Below are 12062 nucleotides of genomic sequence, written 5' to 3' on the forward strand. Positions count from 1 at the left end.
CTATCGTCTTATCAATGCGGCAGTTTCTGTTTGCCGTTCCCGATGCAGCTATCAGGCCCAGGAGGCTTATAGCTGGCCAACATGGGTGTACATGGGCTTGAGGAAGCTTGTCATGCGCGCAAGCTGAATATCCTCATTTTCTAGGGAAGATGACGACCTCAGATTTATTGGTAGAGAATGTAGATGTACTTGTGGTAGGTGGAGGGCCAGTAGGTACATAACCCCAGCATCTATCTGCTAGACCACCCTACTGACAAGTCATCCTAGGCCTCGTAACCGCCTACCAACTCGCGCGCAACCTCCCTCGCTCTACGCATCGCATCAAGATCATAGAACAACATCCCAAGTCGTCCCAAGACAACTATGGACGCGCCATCACCCTCTTCCCAAGGACGACTGAAATGCTCGATCAACTTTCTCTGGCGGATTCCCTTGCTCAGCAGTGTTTTGCTTGTCGCGAGACCGTGAACTACGATAAGCATGGCAATGAGGTCGAAGGAAGAGGTTGGGCGTTCATGGAGAATATGAAGGATACCAAGTGGGACTTCGCCCTGGTGCTACGTCAGAAGTACCAGGAAGAGGTGTTTAGGAAAGCACTGGTTAAGGAGGGGGTACAGCTTGATGCGCCGTATACCCTGGTGGGCATCGAGATTGTAGGCGGGGTTGGGATGGGTGGATATCGCATACTGGCTACAATTGAACATGGCGAGACAAAGGTGAAGAGCGTAGTCAGATGCCGATATCTGGTCGGCGCAGACGGTGGGCGGTCTTTCGTACGACGAGCGATGAAGATCCCCTTCGATGGCTCCTCCAGCGAAGACAAGTGGGTACGCGTCGATGGCGTTATCGAGACCGACCTCCCCAAACCGCGAACGTACTGCGCCATTGAATCGCCGACACACGGGAACGTCCTCTGGGCCGCGTTAGATCGAGGCGCCACGCGCATTGGCTTTTCGTTCACGGCAGAGCGTCAGAAAGCATACAAGGTGTTTGACGAGGAAGCTGCTGTCAAGGAAGCCATCGCGTCAGTCAAGCCGTTCAACCTCAAGTTCAAGCAGGTGGATTGGTGGACCATCTACGTTGTTGGGCAGCGCATTGCGCGGTCATTCTTCGTGAATGACTGCATCTTCCTCGCTGGTGACGCATGCCACACGCATAGTTCGGGTGCAGCACAAGGCATGAATACCGGCATGCATGATGCCGTCAATCTCGGTTGGAAGCTTTCCCTCGTGCTCCAAGGTCTCGCCAAACCCGATCTGCTACACTCGTACGAAGCAGAGCGACTTCCCAACGTTCAGCGACTGATCAACTATGACAAAGACATCTCGCGCCTCATGACGATGCAATTACCCGAGGGCTGGACTGGCGACCCGAACGCCGATCCGAATGAGGTACTAGGAGTTGTCATGGCCGAAGCAGCGACATTCAGTAGCGGACTGGGTATATACTACGATCCAGACTCCTACCTCAACCTCACCCAGTGTTCTGGTGTATCCTCGGTACAGCCTGGTCAACGCGCACCAGATGTTACGCTCCAGAAACCTGCGACTTTCGAAGCTACGCGACTACAGAGTGAGACACCGAATACGGCGACGTTTTATATTGCGCTGTTTGCTGGGGAGGTGGCGCGCACGAAGCTCGCTTTGGCTTCATTCACTGCTGCGATGTCTGCACTGCCTTGGCTTAATGATGAGGATGTTCCGATATCGTGTCTTTCCATTATTGCAGGTCCGGGGGGACCATCGGCGTATGAGACGCTGGGTGGTATGCCGTTCGGTCGTGTGTTCTACGATGCGGACTGTAGTGCGCATATGCGCTATGGTGTTGCGACTGAGAAGGGCACTGTAGTGGTGTTGAGACCTGATGGGTGGGTTGGCACGGTTGTTGAGCTGGATGGGAATGCGGGGGCGAAATTGGAGAGGTACTTTGCTCGGTTTCTGACTGCTGCAGCGGGGGGTCACAAGGCTGAGGCGAAGCTGTAAAGATGTGACAGGATCACCAAGCTCTGCCGGTGGGCTCATGCGCGTTGTGTCGCTCGTTCGACAAGTTCAGCTGAGTGCTTTACACAACAGGATTCTCGACGACCATCCAACTCATGATGCTTCCGTGAATAGCCAATCGCGTGGGCGAATGCTCAAGGCTGAGATTGTTCCTACCCTGCGATGCAGACAATCATACGATGAGGGTCGGATTCTCGATGAGTAGGCGACGAAGTTGGCCCCGATTCATCGCAAATCATCTTGCGGTGGCTGCTTACCCGCAAAAACTTCTCAAAAAAACATGCAGCCAGCAGTCTGGCGCCTGAGGCGTGTTTAAACGGCAATGTGTGGTTGTCTGACCTACAGGGAGGAGCTGCTATCATGTAGGTCTCTGCGGCTTGCATATGCGCGTCTTCCTTGGCAGCTGAGCTGGAGCGTGATATAATTTCGAGGACAACTCAGCCTTGGATCATTGCGCTTGTCGTTTGTTCTCACAAAGCTGCAAACTTTTCATATACAGCGAATATGTCCGGATTGGAAATACCATCGGCTCAGATCAGCACTTTGCTCCAACAAATCAAACCCGGCGGTGTTCTCGAAACCACATTTCTCAAACCTGCGCGCGGCAACACGTTCATCTACGACTACGAAACGAAAGGCTTCGTACAAGAGAAGTCCAGAACTGATACCTTCAAGAGCATCGATGAGATTCCATCCTTCCTCCAACGTGCACCACAGACAATTGGTGATGCAGCAGACGCCAACGATGCCGACGGGGAAGTTCCGCCTCCTTCGCCTCAGGCTGTTGAATTTGTCACCAGTATCAATCTTTTTGAGCTTCCATTCAAGAAATCCATGATCAGTTTCGTCCTGCCAATGGTTTTGCGTGCTATTACCAAAGAACATCTCCACTCTTTGTTGTTTGAGGAGAACAAGACCACAACAACTGGACGTCTCTTGTGTTCAGAAAAAGGTCATAGTATACTGTTCGAGACACCTGAAGACTCAGTTCCCTACCTCTATCTTTCGCTCAAGGGAGTCGAAACAGCCGGCATCCAAAGGCGATGGCAGGCCATGCTTGCCTATGACGAGGAGGGCGATTGGAGGAAGCATAGCTTTGAGAAGCTCGAAACGTATAAGTACACGCATGATGTCGACCCAAGCACAACCAAATTTGGACCCTTCGACGCTTTTGCTTGTATGATTCGAGACCTCGTATCGCAGTACATCAGGGTCGTTCAGAACGAGGCAAATGCAATCATGGACGACATCAATCGGGTCGAGAAGTCTTTGGAAGGGTCTCAAGCTTTAAGCAAATTGCTTGGCCAACTCAATACAATCAGTCGCACGATAAGAGTTTCAAGCCTTGAGAAACAATTCAAATTCAGCATCGATGCTGCGAAATGGGCAAACGGAGCCCTGAGACCATCGAGCCACACACTTGTGGGTTCCGACCTGCTACTGTCAGCTCGTAAAATGGAAAAGTACCACCCAGATCGATTGAAGGAATATGTTGAGCATTTACGCCAGCGCATAAACGAGGTCGCTGCCGAAAAACAGCAAGATAGAGATGAGCAGCGCCACGAGCGAGAAGACAAACGCCAAAAGGAGAAGGACAAGCGTCACGTGCAAGAGGAGGTGCGACGTGAAAAACGGGAACAGGAACGACAGGAATTCGAAATCGAGCGTCGAGAGCTGCTCGAACGAGCAGAAGCTCAGCGAGAGGAAGACAGAGCCCGAGCCGATAGGGAATGGCAACTTCTGGAACGGAATACCAAAATTGCAGTAGCAACTCTGCAAGACAGTCGCACCATGAGTGGCGTAGCCTGGGTCACCATGGCGTTCCTTCCAGCCACCTTCGTCTCCTCGTTCTTTGGCATGAACTTCTTCAATGGTATCGCAGGGAAAGTTCCATTTGATGAAGCGAGCCGCAGCGTCTGGTTGTTCTTCGCGATAGCAATACCCACCAGTGCTTTTGTTCTGCTCACGTTCTACTTTTGGGACAAGCAAGAGTTCAAGAAAGATCAGCAGGAATCGACGTTGGTGAGAGTTCCTACGTTGACGGGCCAAAACGGCACTACAACAGCACAAGCTACAGAGGCGGAATTGGGACTGCCAGTACAGCACGGCAGAGTGAAACCAACCTCTCGGAATCTATCACAATCCCGAGCCTCCACTGAGGCAGCACAACACAACAGAGTGGAATCAAACTCTTGGAATCCATCGCCATCCGAAGCCTCCAACGGGGCGGCACAACAAAGAAGAGTGGAATCAAATTCTCAGAATGCACCACCATCCCGAGCCTCCACCGACGCAGCACAATACGGAAGGGAAGTATCAGGACAATGGTATGCACCGCTATCCTCGATTTCCACCGATGCAGCACAACACAGCAGAGTGAATTCAAATCCCTAAAAGCCATCCACAACCCCGAGCCTCCACCGAGCCACCAACCCCCTCCCTGCACCTCCCCTAGCCTCACACAGTGGGGCATGATCTACCGAGCCGGTGCGGGTCTCGCGACCCACCCCACCCTAACTTCCTACGCTGGCGCAATGTCGCGATTCAAGAAAACCGCCGTAGCTGCCTTGTTTTCCTGGTTGGTGTTGTTGGTGCGGCAAGTGGGCGAGGCGTGCCGGCACGCGTCAGGCCGCTGCGCTGGTGGTTGAGTCGTTGGCTGTTGTTGTGAGGTTGGCTGGCTTGGCTTTTCTTCTTGACTGGAGTATGGTATTTGTAACTTTTCGATGGGTGCGGATGGCTGTTTGGGGGTGTGGCGGGTTTGTTGGTTGGTGGGCTGTGGTGTGGTGACCGATTGAAGATGCTTCTGTGTTGGTAGAGCGCCTTTTGAGGGGTGCGCAAAGTGTGAGGACATTATACGAAGGCTATAGCACTTTGAGGGTTGAAAGTCGTACTTTGATGCATTAAAACGTATTATTGGGTATCTGCCAAAGTTCATAGATCGTAGAAAGTCGCTTTACTACACCGTCGCGCTTTAAAGCCACCTCCTCGCATCCAACGACTTCTCCTTCTTGTGCTGAATTGGTGGTAAAGCCTGCAAACTCGGATGCGAGCTCCCCCGATCAACACTGTACTCCGACTGCACCATAATACCTCCCATTGGGGAGCCAACCACCGGCGCCGGCGCCGCAACATCGGCCAACGGCTGCACATCCTCATTCGACTTGAACGACCGATCCAGCGACCCTTCTGAGGAGTTTTCCGGCGAATTTCTATCCGCGAGGACACTGTCCTTTCCGCCCATGCCAACGCCCATCTCGTACTCGTCTAGGCGGACGAAGTCGTCTTTGTCCATCTTGCTCCGGCCCAGAGTGCTCAGTTGAGAGCGATCGGTCTTTGGTAGCCAGATGCGGGATTTGAGGTCTTTGCTGCCATTGTTCTTCTTGCTGCTGTTGCCCGAGTTCTCTGCGTAGTAGTATTGGCTTGGTGTCTTCTGTTTGGGCCAGATGCGTTCGCGGATGGAACGTTGTAGTTGACGGATAGCGGGTGCGCAGGCGACGATGGCGCCGACGTGGGCTTCGATGGCGGACCAGTATCCGATGGGTAGGTAGTCCCAGGTTACGTTGGTGGTTTGCGCGAACTGGATCATGTATTTGAGGCGGAGGATGCTGACGATGGTCACACTGGGGAGGTGTTAGTTGAGGCAAGGTGAGATGTGGAGAATGAACTTACAAGCCTCCACCGAGAAACATGCACATGATACCAAACTTGCGCCGACGGGTCATGGCAAGCTTGCTGAGCTCTCTCATAGGGATGACAATGACAACCAGATCGAGAAGAATGTTGACCGCGGCAGAAGCCCAGGCATCGGCGTTGAGGTTGATGCATTTTCCGTGATGCTCGCCGTCCCAGTGTTCCCACGCAATGCGTATCGGAATGCATTGCAGCGCGGTTGCTGTGACGAATGCGATGATGTACATGATGCAGATTACGATGGTAACGTGGATGACGCGTCGGAGTCCCTGGTGAGGGAAGATACGGAGGTAGAAGAGCAAGACTGCTATCTTGGTCAATGCGATCGACGCCAGGTAGAGAAGCTCCGTGTAGTAGAATATCTATCATCATAGATGTATTAGCGCAGGATCTTAGAACTTGCAGAACTCATTACATACCTCGAGAATCTTGGTGATGTTTTCGAAAGACACCATCCACATATCCGTACCTAAGCCCAAAAGGTTCAGAAGGTAGGCGCATATCGTGAGCGGGATGATGAGTATGATGGCCGCAGTCATAACCCAATCGTCAATGCCCCAATTTCCGCCGAACCAGGGAAGGCGTGCGATTACGCGTAGGATGTAGGCTCCCAAGGATAGTACTCCAAAGACTATTGTAGTGACTGTTCCTTGTTCCGTCTTGTTTCGAATGGGCGCATCCATCAACTCAGTAAGAAACCTCTTCGCCGCTGCACAGGCAATTAGCAGAAACTTCAACGAGTAAATATGAGAGAGGACCTACTCAGTGCTTCTTTTGGCTTGCAGCTAGCCAAGACACATTTGCTCAAGTCATCGAGAAGCTTCTCGTTGCCTTTGATGCAGTCGATGTCTGTGAGCTGGCATGTTGATGATGAGATTATTGTGAGGGTGCAATCTAACTGTATGACCGTAATCAGTATGGAGTCTTGTGAATCGACATGGCTTACATACCGCGCATGGAGGCAGATTCTTGACCGCAGACGCAAGCACATCGTTTCCGCTCTGACTTTGCGCAAAAGACAAAGGCGCAAAGACGAGGCACAGTAGTGCGGAGAAGAACTTCATGCCGGAACCCGCATAGAACGAGGCTGTACCCCAGATTGTTTCCGACAGTACGTATCGAGACAACGCCGTACGAGAAGCCCTGCGCGAGAAAACAAAAGAGGAAGGAGAATTATGTTAAGCGACGGATTGCGGATCAAACAGGGTAAAACAAAAAGCCATATGAACCAGGATAAGACCAGGGGCCTATACACGGCAGGTACAGGTTTTCCAGAGGCGGCAATGGACGTCAAAATCCTAGCCTCCCGACATCAAAGCACCGTTAGTATGTTACAAGCACCACGTAGTGCAGCTGCCATCCTCGTCACGGAGTATCTTCCACAAGGCGCGCCACACAAAACGTGCTCGGCCGCAATCGGCAGTCTATGAGCTAGACGGTGCCCTGACTTTAGTTCGTTGCTGTGCCGCTGCTACGGCGAATTCCACGTGGATCTTGAGCCCAACGAGCGACAAACCCTCCGATGTCTTGCCTTTACCTTTGCTGGCTTCACACGTTGAACGTGTCGGAAGCTCACATACTTTGTGTATGAGGTATGACGTTTGTGAGTGAGGAAGATTGTGCCAAGATATGTGTGACGCGCTCAAGCGAGATTATCGGGGTCGGTAGCTGTATGAGCACCCATGTTCTCAGAGTACTGAATGTCGGCCTGTTAGGCATCACGAGGAGGTGAACATGATGCGAACCTGATCGGCGTTTGACGTGGCAATCATTCTGACCGTCTGCCAATTGCCACAAGGCTTGCCTAGTGTATGTAGTTCTAAGGCTTCGCTAGTGGAAAAGCCCTCGAACAGTTCCAACACCAGCAGCGTCGATCATCGGAGGTACATGAACCCGGTGAAGAACGGTATTCCACTGCTCCCAAGTAATGGCAATCGTCTTTGCGAAAACGTGGTTCGGCCCTGCATGTGAGTTTTAGAGTTTAGCTCTGCATGTAGATCTAGTCTAGCACGGTCTTTAATAAAGCTCGGAAACACTAGGCTAGTCAGTCACCCATGGTCGCTGTGATAAAACCGAATGTTCTTTGGACACGGCAGATGCAAGCGCCGTGGACAGAAAGATTGGCGAGTTTTGGCGAATCCTTCGTTCTGCAGCGATTCTAGGGGAATGTGGTATATGCTCAAGTGATCTGTACTAGCTGCAGCGACTTATAGATTCGTCGTTCGGCCATGATTCACGTGGTGGAGAGGATGACCGCAAGCCGCCCTACCGGTCTGCAATGTGGGGCCTTAGAGCTCCATCGTTTCTTGTTGACCATACTTCCTATTCGACCCCCTCTTCTGATCCACTCTTGTGAGATTCACGCGGAAAGCCGGTAGCTCTAGTGTTTCGAAATGACTGTCTTTTTGCTCATCCCAGAACACCGCTGTGTTCAAAGGTATGCCGGCGTAACTGGACATTTCCCAGTCCTCCACGCAGAAGTCGTCCCAAATCGAGCCCAGTCCTTCTGCGCGCTCCTCGAAGATCAATGCACGCCACTCCTCACCCTGCTGTTCTTCCTCGTTGCGATAGAGAAGCGTTGGGCTAAGCTGCGCACAACGGGGCGGAGTCGTCACGTCTTTCGTGATCGGTGCTTCGAAGACAACCGTCCCGTTGGAAACGAAGGTTGTGACAACAAGACCGCGGTAATCAGCTCTCAGTGTGGCTGTGGAGTTCACTTCTGGATCTGAAGCGCTGTAGGTGCCCGCATAGCGGTTACGCATTTGCTGTATGGCAAGCTTTTCTGCTGTTTGCACTATCTTTACTGTAACAATGTCCATGATCTTGGATAAGATTGCGTTGGGGCCCGCGACTAGAATAGTGATACCCAAGTCGTACTCCGGCACTGTTATGATGATGGAGGTATAGCCCGGCAACCCTCCACTCTTAGTGACAAAGCGTACAGTACGTTTCGACTGCTCGAGTATGCGGTCTGTTTGGTAAATTTCCCACGGCATGCCATAAAATGAGTTCAATCCGCGGGACGAAGAGACGGGATGCAGCCAATTTACTGCGTGGGTAATGGCATTGTAGTGGGTGAGGATATAGCGGAGGTACTTCGACAGGTCGCTCGAGGAACTGTAGATGCCGCCGGTAGGATTTTGGATGCCTTCGTCTACACCCCAGAATTGTGGACCAGCCGGAATGACGCCAGCAGAATCGGCAGGCTTGGAGAGAGTGCTGGTAGACATGTTCAAGGGCTTGAAGATGGCTTCATCGATGTAGGTCTCGTAGGTCTGGTTTGTCACCCGCGAGAGGACGAGACCAAGCAATTCGAACGCGACATTGGAATAAGACGATTCTTGGTTTGGCGCGAATAAAGGTGCGAACTTCTTGAGCTGTCGAAACATATCTAAGCACAATCGGATTAACACTCTTCTCGCTCGCTCAATTAGTGAGATGCGAATCTTTCGCTGTGCAGGGTGTCTCATAATTTGGTGAGTACTCGTCACAGTTTGGCAACCCTTCCCGTGACACAGCAGGAGGCAGACCAAGGGAGCTTGGATCCAACTCAGGGTAATTGTTATTGATCAGATCACCTTGAGCCCCTATTAAAGAGATCAGCACGCGTACCTTCTTCTGTGTGGCACACTCCGAACAGATTCTGCTTCTTTCCAGAAGGCATCTTACATTCGCGGGGAAGGCCGCTCAGCTGGCTAGCCAGACTGCGCAATGTAATGTCTTTCCATGGAATGCCGCCGTTCGACTTGTCTCCTAATTCTTTGAGGTATGTATTCACTGTACCGTCCAAGCTCAAGTTGCCCGCTGCATGCTGATACAGTATACCGAGTACGGTGAAGGTCTTGGTGATGCTAGCGATGCGATACAGCGCGTCGCCGTTGACTTCGGGGATATCTGGGCGCGAGGCATTACGTTCGCGCGCGGTATGATGTTGCGACCATAACGTGTCTTTCGACGAGGTTATCTCTACAGAGAAAGAGGTTCGGTCAAACTCCGGCGATGCGACGGCTGCCGTGAGTGCCGTGTTGATAGACTCGAACGCGTCTTGAAGCAGAGGATCGCCAGCATTGTACCGAGGCGGCGGATGCGCGATGGTAGGTTCGAAGCATCTGGCGCTGGCCAAAGCGACTAGCAGAAAGGAAGACAGCGGCACCATTTCGGCGGTGAGCTGGAAGAACTACATGATAGAGTTTGACATGAGGATGCCTAGATGTGCGACATGTCGCTCCCCGCACTGAGGGGAGCTTGGACCTCGCGGCTGATCATGATCGCCGATGCAACCTCACAACTCACTTACTCCAAATCGATTCTGATGACCATCAAAGTGGCCTGACACATGGAATCTCATTTGACGGCAGTACTACTCTGCAGCCCGGTATGTGTCAGGTTCTCAAAGAGCGCGCGCATCGACGCGTTGTCACGCTGTCACGTGCGAGGGTAGGATTGGCACCTGGGCATCCATGATGGCAACGACTACAACACTGGCAGTCATCTTGACGAGCACGTTCACTCCCATCACCTCGGAATGAATACTTCCGAATGCGCGGATCTCGCGTTATCTCGTGCGCAATACTTCGCCCACTGCTGCGATGTGTGGATCGACCCTTTATCCGTCGATATGGCTATATGACAGCCCCACAAAGAGCTTAATAGCATCACGCCGTCTGACCTTTTCACTGTCCACCAAGGTCATCCAAAACAGATACAGGACTTGGCTGTTTATATTACTTATGGGCAGCAGGTTGACCACATGATATTGACTTACACCAGTTCCACATTCATGGATGTAGCCCTTCGTCCGGGAGGATACATAACAGTTCCATGTCCCTTTTGTGGCTTCACCTTCTTGTCAGTATGCAAATTGTATCATCCCATGTCATCGTCTCCATATCAGCCAGTACAATGCGCACCACTTCATTTGCGATCTTTACTTTGGTAGTCACCAGTGGTGGCACACCGCTGGGACAAAACCCCGAGCATCTTGCGGAGATCCTTCCTCGCCAGATCGATGTGACATGTCCAGTAACACCGAGCCCCATGCCCAAAGCGGCAGCATTTCCCTCAGTAAAGACGATGCCAGATCCGTTTCTGTATCTCGACGGCAAGACCCGTGTCCAAAGCAAAGACGAATGGATACAATGCCGTCAACCCGAAATCCTCAAGCTCCTCCAGGAATACCAATACGGGTATTACCCTGATCACTCGCAAGAGACTGTCACCGCAACTCGAAGTGGCAACACCCTGACTGTCACTGTCACCGCAGGAGGGAAGACCGCTAACATTGCAGCTTCTTTGAACTTGCCGAGTGGAGGCGGACCGTTCCCAGTGGTCATCTCGATCGGCGGGATGGATACTAAGAGCTATGTAAACGCAGGGATCGCGGTAGTCACATTCGATTATACCAAAGTTGCAGCAGACAACAACAGTAAGACTGGCTCGTTCTGGACGCTGTATAGTGGTAAAGACATTGGTAAGTAGACCTTGCCGTTTGCTTCATGCATACTTACAGCCAACAGGAGTACTCACTGCATGGGCATGGGGCTTTCATCGCGTTCTTGACGGCATTGAACTCAAGGTTCCAGAGATCGATGCAACCAAATCTGGCGTCACTGGTTGCTCTCGTCTGGGCAAAGCTGCTCTGGCTGCTGGGGTATTCGACAAGCGTATCGCCGTCACTATGCCCATGTGCTCTGGCGTTCAGGGTGCGGGGCCCTACCGATACAGCCTGAGTGGGCAAGGAGAGAACCTAGAAAACGCTGTAAGCACTAGGTCTCATCGAAGACTCCACGATCTTTTGAAATATGCGCACTGACGACTACCTAGAAATCTGGAGCAGGATGGTGGACTTCCTCAGGTATCTCGCAGTTCGTCGGCAAATCCTCCCAGCTCCCTTATGACGCCCACACGATCGTTGCAGCCATCGCCCCACGCGCAGTCATCCTCTCTCAGAACGTGAACGATCAGTTCACGGACTCCAAAGGGACCGCTCAGGTCACCTTCCCTGCGGCCAAGGTCGTGTACAATTGGTTAGGCGTGGGCGAGAAGCTGGGTATGAGCATACCGTCTGGTGGACACTGCGACATGAGTGGGTACGCGGATATTTTGCCTTTTGTGCAAAAGGTACTGCAGAATAAGACCACGACGCGGAACTATGACGATTTGAAGACGTGGAAGGCTATGCCTGAGGCTTACCCTTGGGGCAGCGATGTGCCGAAGGCAACCTGAGCAACAGGCTTATCTATGTCTACCACTGTAAGAAACGAATCTGAACACGTCTTTTTCACGATAGACAGCCCGTGGCCATGGGTACACGAGTCGTCATCGAAGTAATGTATGCGCTTCTAATGTTGCTATTTCTTTACCGAAGTAATG

General features: G+C 52.1%; 5 protein-coding genes across 5 annotated transcripts; 3 read left to right on the plus strand and 2 right to left on the minus strand.

Annotated features, from left to right (window-relative positions):
* Window positions 1-81: 81 nt before the first annotated feature.
* Window positions 82-1982, plus strand: J4E78_007190 (uncharacterized protein; the record flags this gene model as incomplete). The annotated part of the gene is made up of 2 exons (XM_049367797.1): window positions 82-85; window positions 268-1982. The coding sequence occupies 2 exons, from the start codon at window positions 82-84 to the stop codon at window positions 1980-1982; spliced, it is 1719 nt and encodes a 572-aa protein (XP_049220767.1).
* A 522-nt stretch (window positions 1983-2504) lies between these two features.
* On the plus strand, window positions 2505-4116 carry J4E78_007191 (uncharacterized protein; the record flags this gene model as incomplete). Its single annotated transcript, XM_049367798.1, has 2 exons — window positions 2505-4022; window positions 4066-4116. 2 exons carry the CDS (start codon window positions 2505-2507, stop codon window positions 4114-4116), a joined length of 1569 nt encoding a protein of 522 aa, XP_049220768.1.
* Window positions 4117-4971: 855 nt separating this feature from the next.
* Window positions 4972-6754, minus strand: J4E78_007192 (uncharacterized protein; the record flags this gene model as incomplete). The annotated part of the gene is made up of 5 exons (XM_049367799.1): window positions 4972-5620; window positions 5670-6052; window positions 6110-6399; window positions 6453-6588; window positions 6641-6754. The coding sequence occupies 5 exons, from the start codon at window positions 6752-6754 to the stop codon at window positions 4972-4974; spliced, it is 1572 nt and encodes a 523-aa protein (XP_049220769.1).
* A 1224-nt stretch (window positions 6755-7978) lies between these two features.
* Window positions 7979-9846, minus strand: J4E78_007193 (uncharacterized protein; the record flags this gene model as incomplete). Its single annotated transcript, XM_049367800.1, has 2 exons — window positions 7979-9081; window positions 9303-9846. The coding sequence occupies 2 exons, from the start codon at window positions 9844-9846 to the stop codon at window positions 7979-7981; spliced, it is 1647 nt and encodes a 548-aa protein (XP_049220770.1).
* A 746-nt stretch (window positions 9847-10592) lies between these two features.
* Window positions 10593-11915, plus strand: J4E78_007194 (uncharacterized protein; the record flags this gene model as incomplete). The annotated part of the gene is made up of 3 exons (XM_049367801.1): window positions 10593-11160; window positions 11207-11448; window positions 11514-11915. The coding sequence occupies 3 exons, from the start codon at window positions 10593-10595 to the stop codon at window positions 11913-11915; spliced, it is 1212 nt and encodes a 403-aa protein (XP_049220771.1).
* Window positions 11916-12062: the final 147 nt, after the last annotated feature.

The sequence above is a fragment of the Alternaria triticimaculans genome (assembly GCF_023758025.1).
Source record: "Alternaria triticimaculans strain BMP 0046 chromosome Unknown scaffold_10, whole genome shotgun sequence".
NCBI lineage: Eukaryota > Fungi > Ascomycota > Dothideomycetes > Pleosporales > Pleosporaceae > Alternaria > Alternaria triticimaculans.